This window comes from Plasmodium chabaudi, assembly GCF_900002335.3.
Source record: "Plasmodium chabaudi chabaudi strain AS genome assembly, chromosome: 10".
Taxonomy (NCBI): domain Eukaryota; phylum Apicomplexa; class Aconoidasida; order Haemosporida; family Plasmodiidae; genus Plasmodium; species Plasmodium chabaudi.
In genome coordinates, this window is record NC_030110.2 from 500,079 (window position 1) to 516,642 (window position 16,564).

Here is a 16,564-nt window from a genome sequence, read left to right on the forward strand (position 1 = left end):
ATGCATGCACACAGAATGAGGAAAATTCGTGTAATAATTTCAAAAAATTCAACAAATCATATGTTTTATCTAAAATAAAGATAAATACAACCAAACGATAAAAATCAAAATTGTTCTTAACCTTTATATGTGTATTTTATGAAGGTATTTTTTACACCGTCCTTAAACTTTAAGGCATACTAAAATCATATGTGTATACATATATGATATTGTTATTACTGTTTTTTTTGTGTTAATATTTTAACAAATATACATTTTAAACGTGTATGACATTTTTTTTTATTTCAAACAACTTACATTTTTTCAAATTTTTCATTGTAAATTTGAACACACTTATATTCAATAAAAACAACAATAATGTATATAAAAAATATTTACTATATTATATATAACCCCATAATATGGTCTAATTTTATTAAATATACACAAAATTTAAGACTTGATTTTTTTGATTTTTTTTGGCTAGAAATATATTTCAATATTTTATTTATTAATATTAAAATATACAGAGAATTAAGGCTACTATTTTTGTTTTCGAATGAGATAAATACAATTTTTTACATATTTCAAATTATTCTCCTCACTGCATACTTATTTCTACAGGTATATAATACATGCGTGGTATTTAAAAAATCAGGAAGAAAGGGAGGAAAGCATTTGTATAAGAAAATTTTGTAATACTAATTATTTTTATTATTGTTATATTATTTTTCTTTTTTTATAATAAAATAAGTATTTTTTTTTTTTTAAATTTCTACAATCCGTTGAAAATACATCATGGTGATGTTATTTATATAATCCATTTGAATAATATATTGTATAAAAATAAGATGGTAAATAAAGAAAAAATGACATTACCCAAAACATGAGTAATACAATTTTAAAGTATAAAATAAATCATAAATAATAAAAAAATTAAGAAATATACCATGAATATAATATTAATATTATTCTGAATATTTATTTAGCTAATACTACAGAAAATGCATATTTTGTTTTGTTTTTTTACGTAAATATAACCCTTTATCTATGATATTTGGCTACTTCCTAAGACAAATATAATGATATATAAGTATCTCTATACAATGTTTATACATATAAAAATTTGATACTTCCAAATCGATTATACACAATGTAAGAAAACTCACACACAGATATATCAAGGTCCATGCTGTTAGATGGTCATAGATAGTGGGACTTCTCAAGCATTCTATTGTTTTATTTCATTTGCTAGTATATGCATACATATCATGAGAATACAGTTTTTTGTGCAAATTAAATGGAATGTTATTTATTAATATTAATCCTCTTATTGATTTTGTTTCAAAATATTAATTGCAATTCTTTTAATCATAAAAAAGAGAATAATACTATATTTTTTCGAGCACAAAAAGGAGGGACTAAATATGTTAAGGTCAATCATTATGCTTCAAAATGGCGGAAAGGATATTTTACAACCAATGTAGAAAGGGCAGTTAAGAAATGGAAAGGATTTAAAAAAATACAGAAACTTAAAAATAATTCTTTCCCTTGCACATTTGAAAAAAGAACAAGCAGAAGCAAAAGTATAACCCCTTTTTTTATTACTAATGATATATTTTTAAAAAAAAAAAAGTATGTATACACTTTAACCAAAGCCAATCCTTTTAATTATTATGCAGATTATTTTCATAAAAAAAATAAATATAAATGGGGCCCCCATAACAATTATATATCTAACTTATTTAATAAAATAAGTAGGATCGAAGAGAAAAAACAAAAATGGCGTGTATTAAACTGTGTCTATGATCATGCTTTATTAAATGGTAATGAAAAAGAGAGTGAAAGAAACAATTTGGAAGCATCAGTATGCAATAGCAATATTAAATGTGTACTAGATAATGCTTTAAAAAATAACATCATATATAATTATCCTAAAAAAGATGGATTAATCAAAATAGTAACAAACATAACTTGTTTATTTTATAAATTAAATAAATATAATTATGAAAATAAAAATAATGTGACATTAAATATATGGGGTAACCCTATAAATATTGTTTCCACTAAAGCATACATAGACAATATACTAAATTGCTTGTCTAATAATAAATATAATAAAGAAAATTTTTTAAATAATAATATATTTTTTAAATACGAAAATGAGATTGAAAAAAAATTATTTTTTCATCTTCAATATTTTTATTCAGTTTATATAAAACATATATATCAAAAAGGAAAATTATTTTACGAATTAAACGAAAATAATCAAGAAATAAATAATCATACAAATAATGTGTTTGTATATTTATATGATAAAGAGGATGCTAATATAGAAGAGTTTTATGAACATTTGAAAAATATATATGGAGAAGACGTAGTTAGTTTTTTTAATTATAAAAGGTACATACACAATGATAATAAATTTTCCATTGTTTTATTGTCCTATAATGAATTTTTAAAACTATCCTTTTTAATTAGCCAAAATAAGGTCATTCCTTACAATAATTCTGAGGGTAACAACAATTTTGTAAATTTACGGCATCTCTTTTCAAGTCTTATTGGTATAAAAGTAAACGAGCTAAATGACATACCCCAAGAGAATGCCCTTAAAAGGGGATATTATAAATGTAAATTTTTTTTTGATAATTTTAGCTTGAAATATAATTATGAAAATAATGTAATGGAAAAAAATATATATGAAAATATATTTTCGTTACTAAACTTGAATGATAAACAAAATAAAATAAGCTTTAATTTTTTATGCAATGATAATTTTAATTTGAAGTTATTTCAATTTTGGATAACAAATGTGCATAATAATTGTATGATCATAAATTTTGCTAAAGAAAAAAATACATTTTTATTACACAAAAAATATGTTTTAAAACTTGGCGATAAAAATTATGACGATGAGCACATCCCGAATACCCTAAGACATCGTCATGACTTACCAAATTATGAAACAAATTTTGAGTCTCTTATTTTAAGTTGTATAACAAATCGAAAGAAAAACAATGTTATGCAAAAAAATGAAGAAAACATTTTGTCTATATTTAATAATTACAGAAAATATATGATAATAAAATATTTGAAAGAGCATAATTTATATAATTTGAATAAATTAAAAAAAAAAAGTAGTGATATAAAAAGAAATATAAATATAGCTAAAAAATTTATTAAAAAAAAAAAAAAAAAAGAGGGACACCCATACAATTTTAATATTTCAGATTATTTAGACTTTGTTATTAATAATAAAAAAAAAGGATCTATATTTTTAAAAAAAAACATTATCAACCCATTCTATATTGAAAAAAATGAAAATCTTCAACCAAATGACAAGGCAAAAATATTGTGCAAAAATATTAACATCGTTCAGAACAATTTGGAAATGTTTGAAAAATCAAAAACTTCCAATAATAAACATGACTATATAAATGAAAAATTTTATTATCAATGCAATCCTCATACTGTTAAACAAAGCATACATGCCTCGCTTGAAAAAAGTATTAAGAATGATGGACAAACACGCAATACAAACATTCAATATGATCAACATGGTGAGGATACCCAATGTTTGACACAAAATAGTGCGCCTATTTTTTCCACAAACTTTAAAGAGAACTTAGAAAAGTATAATAATAGTAAAAGCGATGAAGGCAATGTAAAAAATAACATAGTAGAAATATATCCTTGTATATATTATATTTTTAATAAGGTTGAATTAGGGTCATTTTCCAAAAATCTGTATACTACTTTCAAATTAATGAATAAAGAAATGTGTAATAAATTAAAAGATATATTGAAAAAGTATAACCAAGCAATGATAGACACAAAAAATGAGAACCAATTAATGTTTATAAAATATTTATATAAAGGTATTTTCCTTATAGACACACATTTAAATGATGTAGAAAAAAATATTCTTACCGAATTAATAAAAAATAATATTGTTAAAATTGTCTTATCATGTGTTGATATATCATCATATAATATATCAGTAAGTAGCATATTTGTAGAAGATTTTCAAATATATAATAAAAATAGGTTAGATCAATACAATAATTTAATTAACAAAATAAATCAACTGCATGAACAAGTTTTTGTCTTCCCTCCAAATTGTGAAAGAGAAAAAAATATGATTGAAAATAAAAGTAATATAAGTAGCAACTATACTATTATATCTGATGATATGTATAGATTGCATTTTATAAAATATTTTATGTTTTTAAATTTTAGAAAAATATTTCCTAAATATACATTATCAAATAATGACTTACAAAATTTTTCTAAAAATTCAACAAACTACTTTTTAATTCCTAAAAAATATGAAGACATACCAATCATTTTAAATATAAATAATAATAGCTATTTAAATTTATCCAAATTTAATAAAGTTATAATTAATGATTTTTATTTTAATTTATACTATCATAATATATGTAAGGCGATATCGATCAGATTAAACAAAATTAAGGACATAGTAGAGGATAAAATGGTTGAAACTTCTGTAGATAACATAAATAAACGAGAAAATGGGAATATATTAAATTCAAATGAAAAAAAAAGAGAAAAACGATTTTTCAACTCTTTTGATAATAACATTGGGGACGAAGCACTTCCACAATATGATCACACAATTTTTCACAACTTAATAAAAAATTCGTATGATATTCACAAAATTTACAAACATAAAAAATTGAATGAGACAATATTAATAAATAGTTATATGGATATTTATAATAATGTGTCCTATAATTTAAATTATTTTGATGTTTTATATTTATTTTTTATGAAAGGCGAACAGCTAGATTTAATTTCAGACTCACTTAAGAACCGCTTTTTTAACTTTTATTTAATACAAAGAGAAAAGTATGAAAAAAAATATATAAAATATGATAAAGACAATAAATTAAATATATATAGTACATATCTTGAAAAAATAAATAAATATTTTGACAATGATTATCTTACTATGTATTATAACACATATCTTAATTATCGAAAATTAAAAAAAAAAATCGAAAAAAAAATAAAAAATTTATATGAAGAAAAGTATAAGCACTTAGAAAAGCAAATAAATAATATGAAATCAGCACATTTTAAAAATAAAGTATTTATAACGATTAACAATGAAAAGTGCATAATAATAGATCATCATGATTTTGTAAAAACGAAGGAAAACAATTCCATTATTTCTAGTAATTATAATATTGATTATTTGCGTCATAATAAAGATACCTTTATCTGCTTTAATGATAAAAGTGAAATTATAATTTGCAATCCTTCATTTTTTAACTACGTCATAAACGATAAAAAAGAATATGATAGTATAAAAAATATTTCTAAAAATATTAATTACTATAATTATTTATTTGAAAAAAGAAATGTAGAAACATATGAAATATTTATAAATGAAAACATATTCCAATTTAGTATGCCCGAAATAAAGACAAAGACTCAGCTTAAGGAATGTTTAACAATAAGACAAAAGAAAAAAATATTAAATAATGTCAAAGTAAACAGAATATATACATATAGCGAGCATAAAAAATCTACACCATCTATCGATATTGATAATCTACTTCTTAACTCATATGATGAACAACTCTATCAAATGAAGAATAATTTACTTTTTTATTTTGAGAAAATGAAAAAAATCAAGCTTAAATTATATATCCAATATTTTCATAAAAAAAAAAATACTATAGAAAAGGAAGAAGACGGTCAAAACGACCAACCAAATGATGAAGTAAACCACACGATACAATACTCTACTGTTGATGAAAATAATATCCTTTATAATGATGGTGTTTCACAAAAAGATATCTCACTATCTAATGTGTGTAAAAAAAAAAAATATATATTACGAATAAAATTTATGAAAAATTTAAATACTCTTAATAAAAAAAAAAACACCGGAAATAAAAATGTATATATGAATGAATTAAACAAATTAAATCGTATTTTAGGAAATACATATAATAATCAAAATGTTATAGACCAATTTTATAATATATTTTATTTTCTTAAACAAAATAATTTAATAAATATATTAAAAAATTATATAAATCCATATATTAAAAATACTATGTGGTATTATATAATAACACAGTATATTAATAATGCATATCCGTTGGATCTTAAACCTGAGTTGATAATTATTATTTTTTACATCTGTTTTTCTAAAAAGGAAACTGATTATTTGGATAATTATTTGAGCTCACTCGAAATTAAAGACAACTTTTTAAAACAAACAGTCTCAGACATTTACACATATAAGGAGCTTTTAACAATAGTCCAGTCAAGGTAAAAGCTGAAACAATTTCATGCAATTATACATGCTTACAAAAATAATACTATCTAGTAAGCCCATTGGGACGCTTACATATATCTATTATTTTTTTTATAGGTACAATATACGGATCGATATTCAATTTAATTTATATAACATTAACGATATTTATGATGGGTTAACTAAATTGAAGAGCCAAAGATATGACGAAATTAACAAACATGTGGAAGCCCATTTAAATGAACTTAATTTAATATTATATAATTTATTGTCCAATAATTTTAATAAAAGAATAAATAATATTATTTTAGACTTTATTAATGAGTTTCAAAAATATAAAAAACATAAATATAAATAATTATTAACATACTCTATAAGTTTTCAAAAAAAAAAAATATATGATAATCACACATTTACATATGGTATGAATTATTTCTTTTTCTGTTTTGATGTTGGCGATTCTTCCCATTTAATTGGATGCCTATTGTATATCGGCCATGTTGGGACTACCAGCTAAGAAAATGAAAAAAAAAAAACATTTTAGAATTGAATGTGGAGAATGCTCATATTACTGTTTGCAAATATGGAGCACTTGCAACAGGTTTGCAGCAATTTTTTTAATTCTTACTATGGTTGATAAGGCAGATCCAGCTAAAATAATGTAAGTACCTAAGGCTAAGTCTTGTTTATGATAGCCTATACCAATTGAAGCGATTGTAGCAATTGTAAATATTATATTCTTAATTAAAAATGCTAGCTGTTGACCTTGGAAATCCTGCGAATGTTCGCAAAGAAATACGATACATATTTATTGTAAATATATATTTTTTTCTTTTTTGTTTTTTTAATATGTTATTGTTTTCAACTTATTTTGGATTTGCAATCATATAGCTATTTTTGATCATCATTTTTTTTTTATTGTATTTTTTATATTTAAAAACTTTGTAAACATTCTTAATTTTTTATCTTACCATTTGATTTCTCGCTAGACACACGAAAGTATTTACGATACATGCAATAAATCCCATTGTAGATATATATAAATAATAAAATTTATAAAATAACAAAAATAATACAATCGTTCTTATTTCTTGTATCGATTTTATTCCCTAACGATTTTAGGCATATACAAAAATATCAAAAAATATGCATTTCATTAAAAAAATTTAATAAAATCGTTCACGATAGTTACTGATTATGATATCTAGTTTTGTTAGCATTTTATAATAATTTATTAATTATATATAATATATAAATATATTATTAACAAAGCTCTTAAATAGGGTATTATAATTTTTTTCTTAATTTTTCAGATTATTCCTTTTGTGCTATACTTTTAAAATAATATTTTTTTTAATAATTTTTTAATTCCCTTTTATACAACTTAAATATTTTAAGAAGAGCAAAAAATAAATAACGCAAAACAGAGCGTCACAATTAATGCCTACTATATCCCAAAAAAATTTATTTCCTATTATTTTTAAATATGGAAATTTCAAAGGATTTATAAAATATTTTTTAATTTAAATTTTAAAAAATTTTATATCTTTAATTTTTTTAATTTTTCCATGCCATATTTATATAGAATAAGCTATGCCCTTCTTAATATGAAATAACATATTTTGCTGTAACAAGCATTTATGTTTAATACCGTTTTATGAGGCAAAACACACACAGTATATATGGCCTATAGTTATAGAAATTAGCATTTTATAAAATACATAACTTCAAAATAACTTTTTTAAATATATTTTTTTGTTTAAACAAATTTATACAGTACTTATAAAATGTACAATGACAAATATTTTAGAGCTTTCAGATGAGTATATAATTATTTTGTCACCCATTTTGATAATGCTTAATCGTTTATTTGATTATTTGGTTGTTTTACTTTTTTATTAATTTAAACATATCATTAACCAACCTAACCAGTTTCTACAATATATGAAATAGCTTTGATAGTATAAGGGATTGTCTTTATTTTAATGTTTTTTTTTTCTTATATGTATAAAATATTTTTTTAAAGCATCATTAAATTGATAGCATAGAAGAATATTATGATTATTTCATGATATATATAAAAATAAAAGAATTAGAAAATAGTAGGAATGGATTAAGCTTTGTAAAAAATAATTGAAACATAACTTATAGGTTAATTTTATTAAAATAAAACAGACAGAGAATGAGATATTTATAATAATTTGACATACTTTCTAATCGTTAACAAATTAAAAATGATTTATTTAAACAAAGAATTATATTATACTATTATTTTATCATATTACCATCTTATAATCAAAAATGTTAGTAATATAAATTAACAGCATAAAAAAAAATATGAATTTGCATATACTGAAAGCCTTTTCTCATTTATATGTGTATCCTCTATAATGATAACGAAAAGAAGAAAAAAAAAATAGACATATAATTCATTTAATATATTAACATATAATAATAAAAATATGTCTTTAGTATTTTTTTTTAACTAAAACTTTACTGCAATTATTCCCATTTTTTACATTTTAAAAAAAAATATATATAATTAAAATAAAAAAAAAGCATTTTAATTTCATATGCTTTATTTTTGAATTGCTTTTAATATGAAAATCTATCATATATTATAAATATAATATCTCTTAGAAATCATTAAATAAAAAATTTTATGTTATCTTTTTATATAATAATTTTAGATTTTATATACTTTATTTATATAAATTTATAATACATATTTTATTGATGTTTTTTTCGATTTTTTTTTTTTTTTTTTGAAAGCGTTTATTTTTTCTCTTTTTTGCAGTTTTCGTTCTATATTATATGATATTACTTTCTATTTTGACTAAAGATTTATAGGATTATTTTTTTAAAATATTTTTTTGCATTTCTTCATGAATTTATTTATTTTTATTATTTATAAATGCATTATTTTTAAGTTTATTAGCGCATTATAATAAAAAAGTACGTATTTTTTTTTTTTTTTTCATATATAGTATTATCATAAAAAATTAATTTTTGAATATTTTTTTTAAATGCGCAATACAGCATATTACTTTAAAATTTATAAATTGCGCCTTTAATTAATGCTATCGTATTTTTTATATATTTTTTATTTATCGTTTTTTTTTTATTTATTATTAATAGTATTTTATAGTAATATATATATATTAAAGAAAAATAGTTCATAATAATTTATTTTTCTTTATTTTATGATTTGTATTTTATATTTTTTATTGTTTTTTATAAATATGCACAAAGTTGAATATATAAAATCGTTATATTAAATCGAAACTATATATGTACAAATATACTCAGTATGTATTCGTTGTATATGCACATATAATAGTATGAATGTGTATCTTCACCTTTAAAACATTCATATATAATAGAAGATTTCATTTTTATTATATATATGATAATACATAGATATATTATTTATAAGAAAAACGAAACAAAATTATCTCTAACCAAAAATGAAAAGAAAACAGTCGATTCCATATATTATAGAGTGATTCTGTTTATTTCATATTATTTTATACCGTACTAATTTATGTTATATTATTACAAATACATGTATCTTATTCATTTTGTTTAGTAATGCAATTAATTGTTTGGCTCCACTTTCGAATATAAAAATTGCCATCACAATTTATTCACCATTTATTGTATGCATCCATTTTTAGAAAACATACTGCGCTGATTGCTTATATATGTACAAAGCGGGTATACATGTTTATGCGTTATATACGTGCAGCACTTCTCTTTTGCACTATGAATAGTTAATCACTTCCCACAGTGTCTACATTTATAATATATATACTTTGTGACATTGATACTTTTAATTAAACCAAAAGATAATTGACTATTGTTTGACTTATTTATATGAATTTTTTTTACAGTCAAATAATTATTGGTTGTTCTATGCCTCGCATTACATACATGCATACATTATTTCATCTGTTCGTTTTACTCAATCCTTTTTAATATAACTCTTTAAAGCGTTTTAAAATTTACATGACTATACTTGCGTTATTCATTATTATGTAAATTCAACAGTATAGCAATCTTTAATAATATATTTTATTTATATGGCTACATTAAAATTTAATACGTTTTTTGTGATGCTTTTATAATTTTCATATATAAATTGTTTTTCTAACTATTTCGTTATATAGTATGTACAAATATATTACATTCTTTTAAGACATACTAATATAGATAATCTTTAAAAACATATTTATAAGAAATTTAAAAATGCATACAAGTGTTATATGACTAAAAGTATTACATGTTTGATGATTTCGTATGCCCAAATAAATATCGTTTGAGCAGCCACCATTTAATTTAACGATTTATTTTTATCTTTAAATCATGTCGAAAAATAAAACAATTGAAGAGAGGTATCAGAAGAAGTCTCAAATCGAGCATATCTTGTTGAGACCTGATACCTATATAGGTAGTGTTGAAATGCATACCCAATTATTATGGGTATGGAATAAGGAAAAAAATCGTATGGTTCAAAAAAACATAACTTATGTACCAGGGTTATATAAAATATTTGATGAAATTATTGTTAACGCAGCTGATGTAAAAGCTCGAGAAAAAGAAAAAAGTGAAAACCCTATGACTTGTATAAAAATAGAAATAAATAGAGAACAAAAAAAAATAAGTGTATATAATGATGGAGAAGGTATACCAGTAGATATACATAAAGAAATGAATATATATGTACCTCATATGATTTTTGGTGAATTATTAACATCTGATAATTATGATGATGCTGAAGACAGAATAACAGGTGGTAGAAATGGTTTCGGAGCTAAACTAACAAATATTTTTAGTAAAGAATTTACTGTTCAATGTGGAGATAATTCAAGAAAAAGAGAATTTAAAATGACATGGTCTCAAAATATGTCAAAGTTTTCTGAACCACATATAAAAAATTATAACGGAAAAGATTATGTAAAAGTAACTTTCAAACCAGATTTAGACAAATTTGGTATGACTGAACTTGATGATGATATAGAATGTTTATTACATAAAAGAGTTTATGATTTAGCAGGTACATGTAATGTTAGAGTTTATTTAAATGGTTCAAGGTTACCTGTCAAAGATTTTAAAAGTTATGTTGATTTATATTTAAGAGATAATAGTCATCCCAACAACAATCCAAGTGTTTCTAAAAATGCATTAAATGGCAATACAGATGCAAGTGCTAATAAAACTATTGATAATTTAGATGTTAGTGTTTCTCAAGACAATGCAGCAACTACAGGTGATGTTACTCCAACGAAAACGACAGAAGAAAATGGAAATTCAAATTTTAACAATAATAAATATGAAGAAGAAATTGTAAAAATCCATGAAAAACAACATAGATGGGAAATAGTTATTTCTAAAACAGATGGATCACAATTTCAACAAGTTTCTTTTGTTAATAGTATTTGTACTACTAAAGGTGGTACACATGTAAGTTATATTGTTGATCAATTATTAAATTCTCTTAGTAAAAAGGCTAATGCAAAAAATAAAGGAGGTATGGAAATAAAGTCTGGTCATATAAGAAACCATTTATGGGTATTTGTTAATTGCCTTATTGTTAACCCAACATTTGATTCACAAACTAAAGAAACATTAACTACTAAGCAAGCTAAATTTGGAAGTAAATGTATTTTAACAGATAAAACAATAAATAATGTTTTAAAAAGTTCGATACTTAGTAATATATTATTATGGGCACAAGCCAAAGCACAAGTTGAACTTCGAAAAAAAATGAAAGCAGGTTCTTCAAAAGCAAGAGAAAGAATTATAGGTATACCAAAATTAGAAGATGCTAATGATGCAGGAAGTAAATATAGTCAAGAATGTACTTTAATATTAACAGAAGGAGATAGTGCTAAGACATCTTGTTTAGCTGGATTATCAATTGTAGGTAGAGATAGGTATGGTGTATTTCCACTAAAGGGTAAGCTTCTTAATGTAAGAGACGCATCATTTAAACAATTAATGGATAATAAAGAAATTCAAAATATATTTAAAATTATGGGATTAGATATTACTGATAAAAATAAACAAGATATTAAAGGACTTCGATATGGATCTTTAATGATTATGACAGATCAGGATTATGACGGGTCCCATATTAAGGGATTATTAATTAATATGATTCATAAATTTTGGCCTAGCCTTTTAAAACATAAAGGGTTTCTTTGTGAATTTGTTACTCCTATAGTTAAGGTTCAAAAAGGAAATCAAGAATTATCGTTTTTTACAATCGCAGAATATGAACAATGGAAAGAAAACACTAATTTATTAGGATGGAAAATAAAATACTACAAAGGTTTGGGTACTTCAACTGATAAAGAATTTAAACAATACTTTTCAGATATTCAAAGTCATAAAATTGTTTTTCTATGGACAGGAGATAGAGATGGTGATTCAATTGATATGGCTTTTAGTAAAAAAAGAATTGAAGATCGTAAATTATGGCTACAAAATTTTATACTTGGTTCATATGTTGATCATAAAGAAAAAGATTTATCATATTATGATTTTGTAAATAAAGAATTAATATATTATTCTAGATATGATACAGAAAGAAGTATACCAAATATTATGGATGGATGGAAACCAGGACAAAGAAAAGTTTTATATGGTTGCTTTAAAAGAAATTTAAGAAATGAATGTAAAGTCGCGCAGCTTGTTGGTTATATTGCAGAACATAGTGCATATCATCATGGTGAATCATCATTACAACAAACTATTATAAATATGGCGCAAACATTTGTCGGTTCAAACAATATAAATTTTCTAGAACCCTGTGGACAATTTGGTAGTAGAAAAGAAGGTGGTAAGGATGCATCAGCAGCTAGGTATATATTTACAAAACTTGCATCATCTACTAGAAGTATATTTAATGAATTTGACGATCCAATTTTAAAATATTTAAATGAAGAAGGACAAAAAATAGAACCACAATATTATATACCAGTTATTCCTACAATTCTAGTAAATGGATGTGAAGGAATAGGAACTGGGTATTCATCATTTATTCCAAACTATAATTATAAAGATATAATTAATAATATAAAAAAATATATAGATAAAGAGCCATTAGTACCTATGGTACCATGGTATAAAGATTTTAAAGGAAGAATCGAATCAAATGGTAAATCAGGATATGAAACGATAGGTATTATTAATAAAATAGATGATGAAACATTAGAAATTACAGAATTGCCAATAAAAAGATGGACACAAGATTATAAAGAATTTTTAGAAGAATTATTAACAGATGAAAAAAATCAATTAATTTTAGATTATATAGATAATAGTTCACATGAAGATGTTTGTTTTACTATTAAAATGGATCCAGTAAAATTAAAAAAAGCAGAAGAAGAAGGATTAGAAAAAGTTTTTAAATTAAAAAGTACATTAACTACTACAAATATGACATTATTTGATTCTAATTTAAAATTACAAAGATATGCATCTGAATTAGATATACTAAAAGATTTCTGTTTCCATAGATTAAATGCATATAATGAAAGAAAAAGCTATTTAATAAGTAAATTAGAAAAAGAAAAAAGAATTATATCAAATAAAACCAAATTTATATTAGCTATAATCAATGGAGAATTAGTTGTTAATAAAAAGAAAAAAAAAATACTTGTTGAAGAATTATATAGAAAAGGATATGATCCATATAAAGATATTCATAAAGTTAAAAAGGAAGAAATATTCGAGCAAGAATTATTAGAAGCAGCTGAAAATCCTGAAGATAATGAAGAAATTATTGCTGGTGTAACTGTAAAAGATTATAACTATTTATTAAATATGCCTATCTTTAGTTTAACATTAGAAAAGGTTGAAGAATTATTAGCTCAATTAAAAGAAAAGGAACAAGAACTTGAAATTTTAAAAAGTATTACTGTTGAAACTATGTGGTTAAAGGATATTGAAAAAGTTGAAGAAGCCATAGAATTCCAAAGAAATGTTGAACTAGCTAATAGAGAAGAAAGTAACAAATTTAAAGTTGCAAAGAAAAAATTAGGAGCTGGATTTAAAAAGAAGAAGAAGAAGAAAAAATTAACATCTGATGATGAATCTGAAGGTGATACATCTGATAGTAGTGAGTTTATGATTAATTCATTAAATGTTAAAAAAAATAGTAAAAAAACACCAAGTAAAAAAACTAATACTAGTGTTAGAAAAAAAATGAGAAAACTAGATTCAGGCATTAGTGTTGATGATAATAATACGCAAACTCCTATATTAATTAATTCTAACGAAATAGATGATAGTAATTTATCGTATTCAAAAGTTGGAGATAATACATATACTTCTGATAATACACCTTTAATTAATAAAATAGTAAATACATCAAATCTTACTGATGATAATACTCCAATAGGCAATCACGGTAGTAGTAACAATGGAATTGATTCCATTAATATTAATGTATCTCCTAACAGTACTGTTAATATAAATGAGTTTTCAGGCATCAAAAATAAGCTATTAGAGCTTGGTACTTTACATTTATTTTATGCATATTTATTAGAGTTTTACAATACTACCGTTATGCAATCATTAGAGTTGTTACGAGTGCATTGATAGAGAGAGTCCTACATGTACATGTGTGCCACATTCTACGCTTCTTACACTTACAATATTCACATTCATATTTTTTTTTGTTTTTCCATTTTCAGAGAAGAAAAAAAAACCTAGATTGACATTAGCCGAAACAATTAAAATGAAAAATATGGAGAAGGGAGATGACACTGCTAAGGAAACTCCTCGAAGCAGAAACACACCCAAAAGGAAGAGGGTAAGTTTTTAAAAATTATATTTATTATTTTTTTTTTTTTTTTTTTTTTTTTGAGCATATTAATAATTCCAATTACTTTTTCCTTTCAATCACAGAACACACTATTAGACACTTCGAAATCAAAGGACGATTTCGATTATGGAGATGAGGACTCTAGTAAAAATGTAAGTTTTTAAATTAGTCAGAAAATATTATAAGTATGCATGCATTTTTCCGCTTATGCCTTATTATTATTATATTTTTTTTTTTTATAGGATTCATCAAATGCTAGCGACAGTTCCTACAACATTTAAAAATCGTAAAAACAAATTAACAAACACATAAGGAAATGGATTATGACGAAATGTTTGGATATAAAAATATTATTTAAAATTTGAAAGTAGACATTTTTATATAAAAAAGCCGCTTTTATTTTTTTCTTATATTTCGTTTTTTTTGTTGATATATGCGTGTAATGAATCGTTTTTATTATTTATGTTAACATTATGAATTTATTATTTTATTTACCTTTCGTGAATTTTGATCCTTTTTTCAGTGTGTTTTAATTTTATCATATAGTTCGGATTATTGAAAAAATTATACATACTAATATAAACTTCAAATAATATGTTATAAAATTATTTATATATACTATTAATGATAAATTGGTTTCTATTTTTAAGGCTAATTATGAAATTCCTTTTTTTATTTACATATTTATATGGTACAAAATTTGAAAAATATTCACAACCCCAAGTGTTCGCTTAATGCTTAATATGATAGAGGAACCCCATTTGTTTTTTATTGAAACGTAGAAAATTATTAATGTTGTAAAGTCGAATATTGCATATTTTATTTAGCGACAATATAGAAAGCAAACAATATACAATTATATAGTCTACACATGGTTAGAATAGAACAGATAAGATCTGCGAACAGCTAAGACATATAACAACATGGATCATTATCTATGCATATCCATAATAGCAGCGAACTTTTGATATAATACAAATTATGATTTCAAAATGATATTATTTTTAGCTGTTTATATTTTCTAATGTTTCTTAACATATTTTCACAATTTCGTTATTTATTTTTTTACCTTTATTCTTTATATATTTACACATATATGCAAATGTTCAGCTACTCAACTGAAATTTACTACAAAGAATATTCAAAATGTTATACTTATTTAAGTATTCCTAATCGATCCATTTAAAAAATAAGAAGAAGAAGAAGAAGGAGAAATGGTTGTAAATATTAAATGTATATTATTTTGTGTGCAAAAATTATGTAATATTTAAGCAATGTATTGATTAAAATATTATTAAATTATTTGTTCTCTCAATTTTTCTTTGTGTGTATTTTTTTCCCTTTTAATAATATATGATATGTTACACAATTTTTTAAAGAATTAACAATAAGGCATTATTATTGGTAAAATATCAGATTTGTGTATTTATTAATTTATTATTAGTATTGTGCATACA

At 22.7% G+C, this 16,564-nt stretch overlaps 3 protein-coding genes across 3 annotated transcripts; 2 read left to right on the forward strand and 1 right to left on the reverse strand.

The window, feature by feature from the left end:
- Positions 1–1,279: 1,279 nt before the first annotated feature.
- PCHAS_1012000 (conserved Plasmodium protein, unknown function) lies at positions 1,280–6,632 on the forward strand (the record flags this gene model as incomplete). The annotated part of the gene is made up of 2 exons (XM_016798305.1): positions 1,280–6,288; positions 6,392–6,632. 2 exons carry the CDS (start codon positions 1,280–1,282, stop codon positions 6,630–6,632), a joined length of 5,250 nt encoding a protein of 1,749 aa, XP_016655534.1.
- Positions 6,633–6,703: 71 nt separating this feature from the next.
- Positions 6,704–7,302, reverse strand: PCHAS_1012100 (signal peptidase complex subunit SPC1, putative; the record flags this gene model as incomplete). Its single annotated transcript, XM_737649.1, has 3 exons — positions 6,704–6,787; positions 6,903–7,049; positions 7,246–7,302. 3 exons carry the CDS (start codon positions 7,300–7,302, stop codon positions 6,704–6,706), a joined length of 288 nt encoding a protein of 95 aa, XP_742742.1.
- Positions 7,303–10,639: 3,337 nt separating this feature from the next.
- PCHAS_1012200 (DNA topoisomerase 2, putative) lies at positions 10,640–15,388 on the forward strand (the record flags this gene model as incomplete). The annotated part of the gene is made up of 4 exons (XM_016798307.1): positions 10,640–14,795; positions 14,977–15,095; positions 15,191–15,259; positions 15,350–15,388. The coding sequence occupies 4 exons, from the start codon at positions 10,640–10,642 to the stop codon at positions 15,386–15,388; spliced, it is 4,383 nt and encodes a 1,460-aa protein (XP_016655535.1).
- Between the last annotated feature and the right edge of the window lie 1,176 nt (positions 15,389–16,564).